Source organism: Pyrus communis, chromosome 17, assembly GCF_041283825.1.
Source record: "Pyrus communis isolate YQ-2024b chromosome 17, ASM4128382v1, whole genome shotgun sequence".
Lineage (NCBI taxonomy): Eukaryota > Viridiplantae > Streptophyta > Magnoliopsida > Rosales > Rosaceae > Pyrus > Pyrus communis.
The window spans coordinates 11,461,385-11,479,701 of NC_142581.1; the positions used below are offsets into that span (position 1 = coordinate 11,461,385).

The window sequence follows — 18,317 nt, forward strand, 5'->3', positions numbered from 1 at the left end:
CAGCCAGAATTGGGTATCAACAAAATTGTAATCGTTGATTGGGATGTGCATCATGGTAACGGTACTCAAAAGATGTTCTGGAAGGATCCTCGTGTTTTATTCTTCTCGGTTCATAGGTATGCCAGAATTTTGAATTGATACTTGTTCTTTTCCTTGATCTTCTAAGCCTATGTTTAACATAACAAAGTTGAAGTTAGATTCCATCATGTAGTGTTTTGTTAAGATGTGCTGCTTGGGATTCCTTTGTTCTTTTCTTGAATTTAAGTTTCCTACAAGGTTTTTATTTACACTTTTCAAGGATTCTGTAATTTTCAATTTTCTAACTTCTATCATTGTATCAAAAGTTATCACATTGGAGCTTGTAGTATGTAACTTGTTTGGTTGACTTGTCTTGCATAAGATCAAAGTTCCTAATTCTGATGACAGTATGGTGTTGTGCTTTTTTCAGGCATGAGTTTGAAAGTTTTTATCCAGCTAATGGTGACGGCTTCTATACTATGACTGGAGAAGGACCAGGAGCAGGATACAACATTAATGTCCCCTGGGAAAATGGCCAGTGTGGGGACGCAGACTATTTTGCAGTTTGGGACCATGTTTTGGTTCCTGTTGCCAAGGTGTTTAACCCAGACTTAATTATGGTCTCTGCAGGATTTGATGCAGGTTGGTGGGCTAACTTTCTCTGTTTAATGCAGGTTGTAGAATGAGTTTTCATTTTATTGTGTGGATAGTTTAGCTTGCAGTAGTACTTATCTTTGATTTCTATTTAAGTATCATAATTGTTAATTTTCAAATTTGTTGAAACAGCTGCTGGTGATCCTGTAAGGGGTTGTCGTGTCACACCATATGGATACGCAGTTATGTTGAAAAAGGTCATTTTACAGTGTCTCTTTTCTCATTAATGTGGCCTTGATTATTGTATGTTTGACATATTTTTATTGTCTCTCAGTTGATGAGTTTTGCCAACGGAAAAATCGTGTTGGCTTTAGAAGGAGGATACAATCTCGAATCTATTGCAAGTTCAACTCTTTCTTGTGTTGAAGTTCTGCTGGACGACAATCCTATTCATGGGTCTTCAGAGGCATACCCATTTGAGTCTACATGGCGTGTGATACAAGCGGTATATTAATGTTGAAATAGGACTTATTACAAAATGGATGCAAGTTGTTTTCATATACTTTTTTTAAGCTACTTGGGGAAAAAAGCAAAAAAAAAGCAAAAAAAAAAAAAAAAGAAACCGAACCGGGCCGAAACCGAACCGAATACAAACCGAACCGAACACAAACCGATAGAAAACCGAACCGAACCGAACCGAACAGTAATTTCGGTTTGGTTTCCGGTTTTTGCAAAAAACCGAACCGAACGGAACCGAACCCACTCCTAATGGAACTTTCATTGTATATATTTATGTAGATGATATTGTCTACATTGGAAGCAACACAAAGATGATTGATGAGTTCAAGCGTGACATGATGAACAAATATGAGATGTCTGATTTAGGTTTATTACATCCCTTTCTTGGAATTGGTGTTATTCAGCAAGAAGAAAGTATTTTTATACATCAGATGAGCTATGCTTTCTCTTTACTTGAGAGATTTAGGTTGAAATATTGTAAACCTATTTCTATTCCACTTGCCACTATTGAGAAATCAAGAAAGGATGATAAAAGTGCCCCTACAGATGAAGAACATTACAGTAAAATTGTTGGTAGTCTCTTTTACTTGACTGCAACAAGACCTGATATCACATTTACAAGAAAATTGTTGGTAGTCATTTTTTCTTGGGCCTTTGTCAAGCAACCAAGTGTTGCACTCTCCATTGCAAAGTCAAAGTATATGAGTGCTTCATAGGCATCTTCTCAAGCAATTTGGCTCAGGTTTGTGTTGCATGACTTTGGGGAAGAACAAATCGAACCAACTGCACTGATCTGTGATAATACATCACACATCTGGATATGCATGACTTTGGGGAAGAACAAATGGAACCAACTGCACTGATGTGTGATAATATATCATATATTGCAATGTCCAAGAACCTTGTGTTTTATCAAAGATCGAAGCACATTAAAAGGAAGTTTCATTTCATTCGAGATGCCATTCAAAAAGGTATAATTGACTTGTTGTACTGCAGCAGTGAAGATCAGCTTACTGATATCTTCACTAAACCTTTACCTAAGGGTAGATTTGCTTGCTTGAGAAGTAAGTTAGGTGTTCAATCGATTAAAGCCTTAGAAATGAGTGTTGGAATTAAGGCTTAAACCTCTATTTCATCTGTTAAGTAAAAGTTTTTTGTATGGTTGTTACAGATAAAGGGCTAAGATTAAATCTAGTTTCTTTAGGCTCAAATGTGAGCATATGGTAATGTTTCATAGGGCACAACTAATTGAATGACTGAGAATCCAATTTGTGTGATTGATAGTGAGAATTCAACATCCTATTCAGATGGGATTGAAGCATTAGACTTTGGGGAATCTTTAAGGTTCGAGAAGGTCTTGCAAGGCCAAGATATTTCAAGGTTTGATACTCCTTTTAGTGGTTTAGGTGGTCAAAATCCACATCCATCTGAAGCAAGGAGAGTCTTCCACGGTTCCTATGGTTTTAGGATTGCTACTGGAGGTAATGGTCTCAGACAATCACTTATGCATTATGCTTTGGGTTTGAAGTAGTGTATTTGTTAGCTGAGTATTTTGGATTTAGCAATTTTATTGCAAATAATTTGATTTGATTTTGATGATTTTTTAATTGGGTATTTTGAAATGGAAAATTTTATACCATATAACCTCTTTCTACACCTAACTTAAACTTTAAATGTGAATTGTCTTTTTTACCTTAGTGCATAACTACCATCAAGTACAAGTAAAATTAACAATAAAACTAAAATTTATCCAATAAACCCACACCAATAATCAAACCCTACCGTCATATCAAATCCACCATCACGCAATCTTTGTCTTACGTTCATTCTAAATTGTACTCAAAGTACCAGGAGCGTGTGGATCAATTTAAGCAACTTCGAGGGCTAAAGAATGCCACTAATGATGTTGTGACTCTTGAAGTTGATTAAAAATGCTTTGACAAATACATTAAGATTTTATTTTCTTTGAAAATATTTGTCAATTTTTTTGTCCATTTACATTTACAGATGAATCTCCAACTATGCTTTGAATGCTAATATTATGAAGAAATAATTCCATATGAACTTACCTTCTGCTACTTCCACTTTACATTTTCATAACAAAGTTTTAGAAATATTGCAACAATCCTTTCATATGGACTAGGAAACTATTCCAAATTGGAGATCTTTCTTGTCAGGTCTTTTCCTAGTAATATCAATGTAAATATTGGGGAGCTTTCCAATTTAAAGCTCATGCTCCTTCGTTTCAACAATCTTGAAGGTCTTTTGTCCCCACCTTTGATGAATTGCACATACCTTATTAAACTAAATTTAGGATTCAACCATTTCAGTGATAACATCTCGGCCCTTGATTTCTCTAAGCTTACGCAACTGAGTAAACTCAATTTTATGAAAATCACTTTTATGGTCTCTTGCCAATAAGCTTTTACTCATGGAAATACTTCACAACACTATGATTGACTGCAAACAAGCTTTTTTTTTCCTTTTTTTTTTTTTTTTTTTTTGACAAATGATTGATTTTGTTAGACTAGATGTGTGATTAGCCATCGACGGAGGTCAAACATATGCCGTCATGCAAAGGTTCAACACCTTTCCACCACTGTGGTAAAGGATCACTAACATTTGAGGGGAACCAAGAACTTTGTGGTCCCCCACTTCCAAAAAGGTATTTATCATAGCAGTAAACTCGCATGGATAGACCTAAATACCCAATTTCATAAATGTCACTTTTTATAAAAACTTTCAAATATAGCAGAAAACTCATGTGAATAGACCTAAATACCCTTAAAATCCAAAACCCAACACTTGAATAGATCGCCTTGGCATTGTTCTCCAAAGTGCGAGGCCGCTAGCGAAATTGGTAATATCAAACTTGTTCAAGTTTGTTGGACTGGAAATTCATGGAGACCTTATTGATCAATTTCTGAAAGATCAAGTGAATGATCGAACATACCAATATGGTGGATATATGCAGATTCATTGTTGATTTCCTTTCAGATTATTCTATAACCTTGTAGCTCCATCCACGTTCACCTTAACCCAACCCTTTCTAGGAGTCTTCTACCAATGCTGCAATAGTTGCCGCGACGACGGCAAGTGAGAGACAGTTGCCATAAATTCTTGTAACCATGCAATAGCCTGTTGAAAAACATCAAGTGGGTAACCGATCCTGCCTTTCCACACACTAGAATTTCTCTCCGGCCAAACAGCCTAAAGAATCATGCAAACTGAATTCAAATTCTTAGGTTTATGTTTATTTAGTTTATGTTTATTTGGTTTTAATTTTGAGGATATTTAAGTCTATTTAAATGGATTTTTCTGTTATTTTTGAAAGATTTTATAAAATGTGATATTTATGAAATTTAGTGTTAAATTTTGGCTATTATTGATAAAAACTCCTTCAAAATAATGTCAACAAATGAATAAAGTAATGAAAAATAAGCATCAAAAGAAGGCACGAGATAAATATGTGAGATACTGCTCTCTTTAAGCCTTGAATGTGTTGCAGAACATTGATTTTGATTTTTTTTCTTTCTAAATGGGTATATATATATATATATATATATATATATATATATGTATGTATGTATGTATGTATATATATATATATATATGTATGTATGTATATATATATGTATGTATGTATTGAATTGAGTTTTTTAGGGTAATTTAGGTAATAAATTTATGTTTAAAGAGATATTGATAGTTTAATTAAAAGTAATATGGGTGTAGATAGTAAGTTGGGTGTAAAAAGAGATTATATGGGTTCAAATAAAAATTTTCTTTTGTAATTTAGCATTTTAGTGCATATATTAGTTAATTTTGATTAAAATTTTGATTGGTTTCTGCTACTTTGGTGTTGGATTTGGGTATTGGATGATGATCATAATTTTGGTTGAAATTTTTTATATTGGTTGAAGTTTTAAAGCAAATGGCATGAATATTTTGTGAGTAAGTTATGATAAACAATGTAAGATCCCACATCGCCTAGGGGAGTGATCCTTATATGTATATTCTCATCCCTACCTAGCACGAGGCCTTTTGGGAGTTCACTGGCTTCGGGTTCCATCGGAACTCCGAAGTTAAGTGAGTAACACGTGAAAGCAATCCCAGGATGGGTGATCCACTGGGAAGTTCTCGTGTGAGTTCCCAGAAACAAAATCGTGAGGATGTGGTCGGGGCCCAAAGCGGACAATATTGTGCTACGGCGGTGAAGCCGGCCTAGGATGTGGTGGACCTCGGGCCGGGATGTGACAATTTGGTATGAGAGCCTAACCCTGGCCGTGGAGTTTCGACAAGGACGTCGGGCCCCTAAGGGGGGTGGATTGTAAGATCCCACATTGCCCAGGGGAGTGATCCTTATATGTATATTCTCATCCCTACCTAGCACGAGACCTTTTGGGAGCTCACTGGCTTCGAGTTTCATGGGAACTCCAAAGTTAAGCGAGTAACGCACGAGAGCACTCCCATGATGGGTGACCCATTGGGAAGTTCTCGTATAAGTTCCCAGAAACAAAACCGTGAGGATGTGGTCAGGACCTAAAGCGGACAATATCGTGCTACGGTGTGTGGAGCCGGCCTAGGATGTGGTGGACCCCGAGTCAGGATGTGACAGAAAATGATTTGCACATTTAAAAATATAAACGGCAGCCACATTTTTACAATTTTGCTCAGCTTGATTGAAATTATTTTTGTTGTAATATTATAGACGATCACTAGAATTTTTAAAGTTGTGCTCAACTTGCTTTACCCCCATAAAGCAAATTGTCAGAAATTAGCCACCAATATATAAATTATGCTCATCTTCCGTTACGGTGGTGGAGCAGGCCCGGGATGTGGTAGGGACTCCGACTGGGATATGACAGTAGCAGGCCTGGGATGTGGTGGACCCCGAGCCGGGATGTGACAATTTGGTATCAGAGTCTAACCCTGGCCGTGGTGTGTCGACGAGGACGTCGGGCCCTAAGGGGGGTGGATTGTAAGATCCCACATCGTCCAGGGGAGTGATCCTTATATGTATACTCTCATCCCTACCTAGCACGAAGCCTTTTGGGAGCTCACTGGCTTCGGGTTCCATGGGAACTCTGAAGTTAAGCGAGTAGCACGCGAGAGCACTCTCATGATAGGTGACCGACTGGGAAGTTCTCGTGTGAGTTCCCAGAAACAAAACCGTGAGAACGTGGTCGGGGCCCAAAGCGGACAATATCGTGCTACGGTGGTGGAGCGGGCCCAGGATATGGTGGACCCCGAGCCGGGATGTGACAGAAAATGATTTGTACATTTAAAAATATAAACGGCAGCCACATTTTTACAATTTTGCTCAGCTTGATTGAAATTATTTTTATTGTAATATTATAGACGATCACTAGAATTTTTAAAGTTGTGCTCAACTTGCTTTACCCCCATAAAGCAAATTGTCAGAAATTAGCCACCAATATATAAATTATGCTCATCTTCCGTTACGGTGGTGGAGCAGGCCCGGGATGTGGTAGGGACTCCGACTGGGATATGACAGTAGCAGGCCTGGGATGTGGTGGACCCCGAGCCGGGATGTGACAATTTGGTATCAGAGTCTAACCCTGGCCGTGGTGTGTCGACGAGGACGTCGGGCCCTAAGGGGGGTGGATTGTAAGATCCCACATCGTCCAGGGGAGTGATCCTTATATGTATACTCTCATCCCTACCTAGCACGAAGCCTTTTGGGAGCTCACCGGCTTCGGGTTCCATGGGAACTCCGATGTTAAGCGAGTAGCACGCGAGAGCACTCTCATGATAGGTGACCGACTGGGAAGTTCTCGTGTGAGTTCCCAGAAACAAAACCGTGAGAACGTGGTCGGGGCCCAAAGCGGACAATATCGTGCTACGGTGGTGGAGCGGGCCCAGGATATGGTGGACGCCGAGCCGGGATGTGACAGAAAATGATTTGTACATTTAAAAATATAAACGGCAGCCACATTTTTACAATTTTGCTCAGCTTGATTGAAATTATTTTTATTGTAATATTATAGACGATCACTAGAATTTTTAAAGTTGTGCTCAACTTGCTTTACCCCCATAAAGCAAATTGTCAGAAATTAGCCACCAATATATAAATTATGCTCATCTTCCGTTACGGTGGTGGAGCAGACCCGGGATGTGGTAGGGACTCCGACTAGGATATGACAGTAGCAGGCCTGGGATGTGGTGGACCCCGAGCCGGGATGTGACAATTTGGTATCAGAGTCTAACCCTGGCCGTGGTGTGTCGACGAGGATGTCGGGCCCTAAGGGGGGTGGATTGTAAGATCCCACATCGTCCAGGGGAGTGATCCTTATATGTATACTCTCATCCCTACCTAGCACGAAGCCTTTTAGGAGCTCACTGGCTTCGGGTTCCATGGGAACTCCGAAGTTAAGCGAGTAGCACACGAGAGCACTCTCATGATAGGTGACCGACTGGGAAGTTCTCGTGTGAGTTCCCAGAAACAAAACCGTGAGAACGTGGTCGGGGCCCAAAGCGGACAATATCGTGCTACGGTGGTGGAGCGGGCCCAGGATATGGTGGACCCCGAGCCGGGATGTGACAGAAAATGATTTGTACATTTAAAAATATAAACGGCAGCCACATTTTTACAATTTTGCTCAGCTTGATTGAAATTATTTTTATTGTAATATTATAGACGATCACTAGAATTTTTAAAGTTGTGCTCAACTTGCTTTACCCCCATAAAGCAAATTGTCAGAAATTAGCCACCAATATATAAATTATGCTCATCTTCCATTACGGCGGTGGAGCAGGCCCGGGATGTGGTAGGGACTCCGACTGGGATATGACAGTAGCAGGCCTGGGATGTGGTGGACCCCGAGCCGGGATGTGACAATTTGGTATCAGAGTCTAACCCTGGCCGTGGTGTGTCGACGAGGACGTCGGGCCCTAAGGGGGGTGGATTGTAAGATCCCACATCGTCCAGGGGAGTGATCCTTATATGTATACTCTCATCCCTACCTAGCACGAAGCCTTTTGGGAGCTCACTGGCTTCGGGTTCCATGGGAACTCCGAAGTTAAGCGAGTAGCACGCGAGAGCACTCTCATGATAGGTGACCGACTGGGAAGTTCTCGCGTGAGTTCCCAGAAACAAAACCGTGAGAACGTGGTTGGGGCCCAAAGCGGACAATATCGTGCTACGGTGGTGGAGTGGGCCCAAGATATGGTGGACCCCGAGCCGGGATATGACAGAAAATGATTTGTACATTTAAAAATATAAAGGGCAGCCACATTTTTTCAATTTTGCTCAGCTTGATTGAAATTATTTTTATTGTAATATTATAGACGATCACTAGAATTTTTAAAATTGTGCTCAACTTGATTTACCCCAATAAAGCAAATTGTCAGAAGTCAGCCACCAACATATAAATTGTGCTCATCTTCCGCTACAGTGGTGGAGCAGGCACGGGATGTGGTGGGGGCTCTGGCTGGGATGTGACAGTAGCACGCCCGGGATGTGGTGGACCCCGAGCCAAGATGTGACAATTTGGTATCAGAGCCTAACCCTGGCCATGGTGTGTCGACGAAGACGTCGGGCCCCTATGGGGGGTGGATTGTAAGATCCCACATCGCCCAGGAGAGTGATCCTTATATGTATATTCCCATCCCTACCTAGCACGAAGCCTTTTGGGAGCTCACTAGCTTCGGGTTCCATGGGAACTTCGAAGTTAAGCAAGTAACGCGCAAGAGCACTCCCATAATGAGTGACCTACTGGGAAGTTCTCGTGTGAGTTCCCAGAAACAAAATCGTGAGGACATGGTTGGGGCCCAAAGCGAACAATATCGTGCTACGGGGGTGGAGTGGGCCCGGGATGTGGTGGACCCCGGGCCAGGATTTGGCAGAAAATGATTTGCACATTTAAAAATACAAACGGTAGCCACATTTTTACAATTTTGCTCAGCTTGATTGAATTATTTTTATTGTAATATTATAAACGATCACTAGAATTTTTAAAGTTGTGCTCAACTTGCTTTACCCCCATTAAGCAAATTGTCATAAATCAGCCACCAACATATAAATTGTGCTCATCTTCCGCTACGGTGGTGGAGCAGGCACGAGATGTGGTGGGGGTTCTGGCTGGGATGTGACAATAGCAAGCCGGGGATGTGGTGGACCCCGAGCCGGGATGTGACAATTTGGTATCAGAGCTTAACCCTGGCCATGGTGTGTCGACGAAGACGTCGGGCCCTTATGGGGGGTGGATTGTAAGATCCCACATCGCCCAGGGCAGTGATCCTTATATGTATATTCCCATCCCTACCTAGCACGAGGCCTTTTGGGAGCTCACTAGCTTCGGGTTCCATGGGAACTTCGAAGTTAAGCAAGTAACGCGCAAGAGCACTCCCATGATGGGTGACCTACTGGGAAGTTCTCGTGTGAGTTCCCAGAAACAAAATCGTGAGGACATGGTCGGGGCCCAAAGCTAACAATATCGTGTTACGGGGATGGAGTGGGCCCGGAATATGGTGGACCCCGGGCTGGGATTTGATAGAAAATGATTTGCACAGTTAAAAATATAAATGGTAGCCACATTTTTACAATTTTGCTCAGCTTGATTGAAATTATTTTTATTGTAATATTATAAACGATCACTAGAATTTTTAAAGTTGTGCTCAACTTGCTTTGCCCCCATAAAGCAAATTGTCAGAAATCAGCCACCAACATATAAATTGTGCTCATCTTCCACTGTACAACTGCCCACTTGGTGGAAAGCCTTTGTCAGAAGTGAAACACAAAAAAGAGTTGTATTTGTACTTACTTCTTTGAGCACAAAAAACTATATTATGCCTTATGACCAAAAGGCATGCCCATAAAGGACACATATAATATTTTAGTTGTTGAACTGTTGCTATTGTTATAAGGACACATATATTGGTGTCCTTTGGCCTCATAGGGCACAAAATAACTTCTTGTGCACACTCCTCATATTTTTTTATTGCTTTTGGTAATTAGTACTTATATATGTAACTAGTTGAACATATATCGTTACTCCATGACATGCATTTGCGTAGCCTCCTTACTGTCTCATGCGGTGGTCATTGATAATATATAGCTCGACAGCCCCAATAAGTAAATACATTTCAACTTAAGTTTTGTCTCAAAGCAATTTTCATTTAGTACAAAGAATGCTCCTTCTTGTACTTGGTCTTGGTGAATATGTGAACATATTAAAATAGACAGACTCAATTGTTTTAGGATAATACATATTCTTCCATTTACAAATAACATATCTTGATCGAATAAAATCAACCGGAGTTGATCAATTTATTAATCTTTATTTGAAGATCAAACTTACAAAAAATCATTCGAATTGAAGATTATTTAATCATTCAGATGTATCCAATAAATAGATGGTTCATTATGAATATATTACTTTGTACCTAAACACTCGATTTCTTCTATACATATTTGAATGACTAAGTGATCTTCGATTTAAATAATTTTTTATAAAGATGATCTTCAAATGGATATTATAAGAAAATTTAACGACTCCGATTATAAAATTTGTATGGTCATACGTTGCAAGGAGGGACTGAGTTAATTCCCAAAAAAGGAATGGAAGTTTATCCATATTGTTTTACATGCACCCTTATATTATATACATGATTAGACACCTTGGAAGATTATTAACCTAGCTTTTGCAATTTATAGAGAGAGAGAGTCGGCAATGTTGAATTAATTAGTCATACCATTGACTTATTAATAGGTTAAACCCATATGGCTAAGACATGAAATATTATATAATTTGGTAGTTCAAGATGAATATACGTATTTGGCAATTACAGAGTAAACTATTAATACCATGGGAAATAAATTTATTAAATATATTATATCTTTGTAGTCACGGCATGTTTGCCTCCTAACAAGACAATGTACCTCGATCAACATCTACCAAGTTATGTAATACAACCAAGTTAATGACCAAAAAAAGATTATTTTTAATCAGATGTAAATAGTAGTAGCATACTAGGTGGCATATTGTAGCAAGGACGCAGAGTACGCATAGCCTTAATTTTGTATTGCTTGGGAGTATACCATTATATATACTTGGAATTAATTAAGGTACTAATCACAACCAAAAAAGAAAACTGAAGTAGCTAGTAATCCTAAATTCAAGATGAAGAGATTACTTTGCTATTTGCTAATGGGGGTGAGATCCAGCAAGTTTTTGAGCCAGTTGATCGCAGCTCAAGGAGTGAAAAGATTGAAAAGCCCTCGTTTGATGACACCAAAAGGTTATGTGCCTATTTGTGTTGGTGTAGATGGTGATACAAAGCGTTATATGGTTCATACGACGTTGCTTCGTCATACAGAGTTCTTGGAGATGCTTCATAGATCAGCTGAGGAATTTGGTTTCTACAATGACGGTGTTTTGAGGATTCCATACGAAGCCAAGGATTTTGAGAAGCACTGGATGATCAAAAGATCCAAACCCAAGATTTACAAGGTTGAAACAGTTCAATTAGCCTATTAGATTGCTTGATGAAATTATTCAGAAAAATGCTTTTATAAATTAGTTATATGTTCATTGCTAGTTCTTGTTAGCTGGCCATTAATTATATGATGGTGTCAAATTGCACTGTACTCTTCTGGCTTGTGAAATGAAATTTATGTTCATTCTTTCTTATTTGTGTAAGGATTATTTGTATATGTTCTTTGTGTTTATAAATTAATAGCTGTCAATGTTAAGATGATGGAAGCCTATTTTATTTTTATGCATAAATATTTTTACAGTGGAGATGTATAATATACAAAATAATACTTGTATCCCAACAATGCAATGTCACCACTTACAAATAATGTATTTTTATGGTATAAAATTTATAATAGGAGCAGTTCAATTTTTTAATATTCATTTGAAGTTCATCCCTAAGAAAAAAATAAAAATTATTCTAATTAGAGAACATTTAGTCATCTAAATATATCCAATAAATGGACAGTTCATCATAAATATATGCCTTGATGCTCAAACCGTCAAATTGTTCCATACATGTGGATGCATAATGATATCCGATTCAAATGTTTTTTTGAAGGAATGATCTTCAAATAAAGATTAAAAAAAATTAAACAGTTTACCCTTTGTTTTTTTCGCTTAGTGAGTTTATTTTTCAGTTTGCATGAACACCGTACAAGGTAAATTATATTAACACCTCTTGAAGTTTGTTGAGCTTTCAAAAACTCCCTTTTGGTTTGAAATATTACATTACCACTCTTAGAGATTTTAATTCATTTTTACGTCACCCCTAAAAAGACACATTTATCCTTATATAGAGATGCAATAGGTGTAACTATGCCCCATACCACAAAGGTGGAAAATGTTGATTGATCCAACAAACAAGTCTAGAAGAAGAAGATTTAGGGTATATAGAGAACAAAAACCTACATATGCATGTTGTGCGAACAATCAAGAAGAGTTGTATGTCAAACGTAGTGTTCATAGAAATCTCAAAGCAACCATTGTTTTTACGGAGAAAGCGACAAAGAGAGGGACGAACAATATTAAACTGAAAAAGTGACTTATTGCAAGGCTTTATGTGTAACTGTATTAGACAACTAATACTTAAGCCTAACTAACAATATATAGCTAACTGACTTATAACGAAAAAAATAAAAAAATAAAACAATAGCTAACTAATCTATGACTGACCTTACACTGCCACGTCAATAACTAATGTGGGCACAATGCATTATTGTAGTCATCCAATAGTATCCAGTATTCACGAGCTCTCTTATGTTCTATTTTTATTTTTTTTTAAAGTACGTACGTTATTGATTCCATATATCGTTATTCCATATATCCATTTGCATAGTGAGCATCTCTAAAAGAGAAGTAAAAATGTTTACATCAATAATAACAGTAAAAAGATAGAATTAGTGTACTTCAACCAAAAATGCCAATTCTTCTGTAGTATCATATGAATTTACAGCAAAAGTGGTTACCGTCAAATTTGACAACAACTTCAAATCTATTTTTAGTGATTAATAAATGTTTATTTTTAACATTTTTCTTATTATTTTTTGTCCTAAAAATGCATATTACAATTATGAAAAGTAAATAATGTAATAAATAATTGTTTAAATTTGCTATATTTGGTGGAGAACAAAATTTAAAACATGATCAAAGTGACACATATTAATATTTGTCTCTTGCGGTGGATATTAACAAATCATAGCTACCTTAGCTCATATATTAATACTTGTCAGTTATCACTTAAGATTTGTCTCAACTCATTTTTCTTTTAGCACATAAATAAGGCTCCTTCTTGTACTTGGTCTTGGTGAATATGTGAAAGGCAGTTTGTGTCGTGGGCTTCCTCTTCCGGGGTTGTGAATTTTTTGAACCAACAGGTCTACCATACTTCAGGAATGAACAAATTATTGGATAGCTTCCAGTGTACTGGGTTATGCGGCCAACCGTCCTTTAAGGGCGGTTTGTCCTTCAAATGCGATGTTTCGACGTACACGTAGTACATCTATCCTTGAAAGTGCTTTTGCTGCTAGTAGATATAATCTCGTCATTTTCGCTAGACCATTAAAAGCATCAACCATGCTTTGAGCAACACTTTGTAGATCTAAAATGCGTTGCACATTAGTTTCATATTGGAGGGGATCTAGATGATACATAGTAGGGTTAATCCATAATAATTCGTGACATTCTTTAGGAATATTAACGTTCTTATCTCCCTCTAATGACAAGAAGACTGCCTCATCGAAGTGACAATCCGCAGAATGTGTGGTAAAAATATTGCCTGTCAAAGGCTCTAACTAGTAAATAATTGGAGGCGACTCATAACCGACATAAATTCCTATTCTTCTCTGAGAACCCATTTGGTACGTAGTGACAACTAAATTAGCACGTAAACTGCGCAACCAAATACACGTACATGCAAGATGTTAGGCTTGTACCAGTAACGAACTGTAACGGTGAATAGGGTTGAGTGGTGATGGGTCTCAAGTGAACCAACATAGCTGCGTGTAGAATTGCACAACCCCAAGCAAATTTTGGAAGCTAGGTATGCACAATTGATAACGCTTTATGAACACTTCTGCCAGGCCATTTTGGGTGTGAACACGGGGTATCAAATGTTCAATTTTAATCCCAACTAATATGCAATAATTGTTGAAAGTTTGCAACATAAACTCTTCAACATTATCCAGTCAAATCGATTTAATTGAATAGTGAGGATGGTGAGCCTTCAACTTAATAATTTGTGCTAGAAGTTTCACAAATACAGCACTGCGTGTGGACAGTGGGGAAACATGTGACTAACATGTCAATGCATCAACCAACACCACAAAGTAACAAAATGGTCCACAGGTTGGTTGGTAGGCCCACAAATGTCCCCTTTAAGAAAGGTTGGAGGTCCTTTCAAACTTTGTTGAAAGATGGATGGTGATAAACTTACCCCAAGAACAAGCTTTACAAGAGTGTAACCAAGAATGATGTGTGCTTACTTTGGGTAAGCAAATTCCTATGTGTTACTTTGAGGATACGGCTAGGGATGACAATTTAATCTGTCAAACCCGATCCCCACAGGTAACCGACCCGAGCAATTCGGTTTCGGGGATCAAATTTCAGGTTTTTTATGATTATGGATTACCGTTGGGTAAATTGTTAGGTTTCGGGTTCAGTTATGATTATAGAGGTATTTGCTCCGAACCTGTACCTGAACCCGCCCCGTTTTCATTCTTTAATAAAAAATATAAATATTTATTTTTTATATTTTTTTATAAAAGAATGAAATCCCTATTTTTTTTTTTTTTTCTCCATCAACTTTAATACTCCATCAATTGAGGGATTCTGGGAGACTCCAAAGGTCTTGAGCGTGCAGACTTCAAAGGTCTCTAACTTTATTCCAAAAAATTTAATGTTTTCAATCAATCATGGAATCTGGAAGAACTCAAAGGTCAGAAAAGATGGTTCGATACTTCATTTTTGGGAAGAAAAACCTATTTGTTTTCTCTTACAAATTAGCAGCAGCAAATATTACTTCAAGCCTTCAACCTTTTGCGAATCTCCAAGTTTCTGAATCCATCAATAGGTATGTTTTCTTCAAATTATTGAGGTTGAAATATCATTGTTTTCTTCCTTCTCTTCTTTGGAGTTGAAATATCATTGTCTTCATCAATAAGCATGCATCTACATGTACCTTAACTGGAAAAAAAAAAAAAAAAAAAAAAAAAAAAAAAAAAAAAAAAAAAAAACCATTGAAACTCTATTAAACAAGAGTCCATAGTGCAATATGCTTAGTCATTATCTTAGAATATTACCTTTGCAATCTCTCACTTATAGACTCTTGATCATAATGTAATATTAAACCTTGTATACGTCTATGAATGAAGCAAGCAATTTCAACAATATATCTACCTATTAAACTTTCTCTTTCTCATGCTTATAGTTTTCTACAAATTCCTTTTGCGTTGGCTAAAAGCATTGATTGATAATGTATTCTAAAATGCATGCTCTTGTTTTGAACTTGCAGTTAGCAATTTGGGAATCATTTCATCGAATCCACTGGTGTATTTGATTGTGTTGGAGTTTTTGGTCCTGCTAGTTATTCTGTTGCTTTTGTAACATCCAACATCGCCCAAGGGAGTGGATCATGTAAGCCTTATATGTATATTCTCACATCTACCTAGCACAAGGCCTTTTGGGAGCTCACTAGCTTCGGGTTCCGTAGGAACTCTAAAGTTAAGTGAGTTCGTGCGAGAGCATTCCCAGGATGGGTGACCCACTAGGAAGTTCTCATGTGAGTTCCCAAAAACAAAACCGTGAGGGTGTGGTCGAGGCCCAAAACTGACAATATTGTGCTACGTTGGAGTCAAGCCCAGGATCTGGTAGGGGCCCAAGCCGGGATGTGACAATTTGGTATCAGAGCCAATCCTTGACCGAAAGTGTGTCGATGAGGACGTCGCTTTAAGGGGGTTGGATTGTAACATCTCACATCGCCCAGGGGAATGGATCCTATAAGCCTTATATGTATATTCTTATCTCTACCTAGCACGAGGCCTTTTGGGAGCTCAATGGCTTCGGGTTCCGTAGGAACTTCGAAATTAAGCGAGTTTGCATGAGAGCATTCCCAGGATGGGTGACCCACTAAGAAGTTCTCGTGTGAGTTCCCAGAAACAAAACCGTGAGGGCGTGGTTGGGGCCCAAAGCAGACAATATCGTGTTACGGTGGAGTCGAGCTTGGGATCTGGTAAGGACCCGAGCCGAGATGTGACAACTTTGTATAGGCATATTTACGCCATGTGATCAAGTCAACCATCGTACTTCTTTTGGTTTTCTTGCTTGGATCAAGTAATCTGAAAGTCATGGCATTCCTAATATTTGTGTACTTGTTAAGGTATCTGAACACTTGTGTACTTCTTTAATTATTTGGTTCTTTCTTGTTTAATTAATTAGTTTGTTGTTAATTTTTATTCTTTTAATTTTGTTTGCAATAATCCACTATGACTAAAAGGAAATTTCGTTCTCAACAATATGATCTGATTGATTCTAATCAAGAATCTCAACCAAATCTAATCGTTTAGATCTAAGAAATACCATATCACACTAGTCAGCCCCAAAATATACCAACTCTGAATGTCCTCGATACTCAAGATTTAGAAGGTGAGGGTGCAGAAAATGCTGAGGAAAGGGTTGAGGAACTTGGAGGTGAATGTAATTCATGGAATCTACGAAGTAAGGTATGGAAACATTTCACCAAACAAGTTATTGATGGAAAAATGATGGCAATATGCATGGACTGTAAAAAGAAACTTGGTAGAGCAACCGTAAACGACACCAGCCATTTTCCAAATCATTTAAAGGTATGTGAGTATCGGAAACAAAAAAGATTGAAGCAAACATTGACACAAAATACAGGAGATGGAAAAGTAGAGCTCTATGCATTTGATCAAGAAACAATAAGGAGAGAGCTTGCTATAATGATAATATTACATGAGTACCATCTTTCCATAGTGGAGCATTTTGGATTCTGAAGGTTCATGAGTGTTGTTCAACCGTTGTTCAAGTTGGTGTCAAGAAACACAATCAAGAGTGATATTTTTTAAATTTTTGATTATGAGAGGTCCAAAACAATGCAATTGCTGGACAAGATAAAGGCAGAGTTGCTATAACTATTGATATGTGGACTGCAAATAACCAAAAAAAGGGATACATGGTGATTACAACACATTTTATTGATGATTTTTGGTTGTTGCAGAGCCGAATTATAAGGTTTTATTTATTTATTATTATCTTGTTCATTTAACTTCTAATTTTAGGATTGTTTAGAGACAAAAAAAAAAAAGAAACTTAGACTTTTAATTCTGGAAATATAAAACCATAAATTATAGGTAGATATAGTACAGAGTATCTAATACAAAAATAAGTCTGAAGAAAAAAATATTTCATATCTTTTGCATCATCCTTGCCCAAGGTACCAACACCTAATCTAAAACAACTAAACAACCTAGCCAATTTATTAAGATGGTGATCATTGCTGTACCATATTTCAGAGGGGTTCCCATGTCAAGATTGGTAGTTTCATAAGGTGTTTTTGAAGCCTTTATGTGATTGTGAGTCTGAAAGGTAGATGACATTAAACTTGATTGGATTCTTTTTAGTAATTATTTTTCTTGTAATATTTTCTTCAGGCTTATCTATGTACCTTGTCCCCATACTACTGAGACACTTACAGATGCTTTGATGGGTTGCTTGCTAGATTGGAACCTTGATCGTAAGCTTTCTACATTAACTGTTGATAATTGTACTACGAATGATTCCATGATCGAAAAAATACTTGAAAAGCTTTCTACTAGTTCACTTTTGCTAGCTGGAAGATTTTTTCATATGCGTTGTTGTGCACATATATTAAATTTGATTGTTAAGGATGGCTTGGAAGTGATTGGTAGCGGTGTTGAGAGAATTCATGATAGTGTTGCTTATTGGTCAACAACACAAAAGAGAGAGGAAAAGTTTGAAGAGGCAGCACGTCAATTGAAAATTCCAAGCACAAAGAAGTTGGTGCTTGATTTGTAAGACTCGGTGGAATTCCACATTTTTGATGATTCAAACTGCCTTGATCTACAAGGATGTTTTTTATCGTTTAAAACAACGAGAATCACAATATAAGTGTTTGTCAAAGGAGAAAGATTGGTTGATGGGAGACTTGTG

At 37.8% G+C, this 18,317-nt stretch overlaps 1 protein-coding gene and 1 long non-coding RNA gene across 2 annotated transcripts; both read left to right on the forward strand.

Annotated features, from left to right (window-relative positions):
- LOC137734211 (uncharacterized) lies at window positions 1-1,174 on the forward strand. Its single transcript, XR_015958751.1, has 3 exons — window positions 1-116; window positions 449-869; window positions 947-1,174. It is a non-coding gene; the product is annotated as an uncharacterized LOC137734211 (long non-coding RNA).
- Window positions 1,175-11,300: 10,126 nt separating this feature from the next.
- Window positions 11,301-11,630, forward strand: LOC148689468 (auxin-responsive protein SAUR72-like). The gene has a single exon (XM_088688478.1). The coding sequence runs from the start codon at window positions 11,301-11,303 to the stop codon at window positions 11,628-11,630; it is 330 nt and encodes a 109-aa protein (XP_088544604.1).
- Window positions 11,631-18,317: the final 6,687 nt, after the last annotated feature.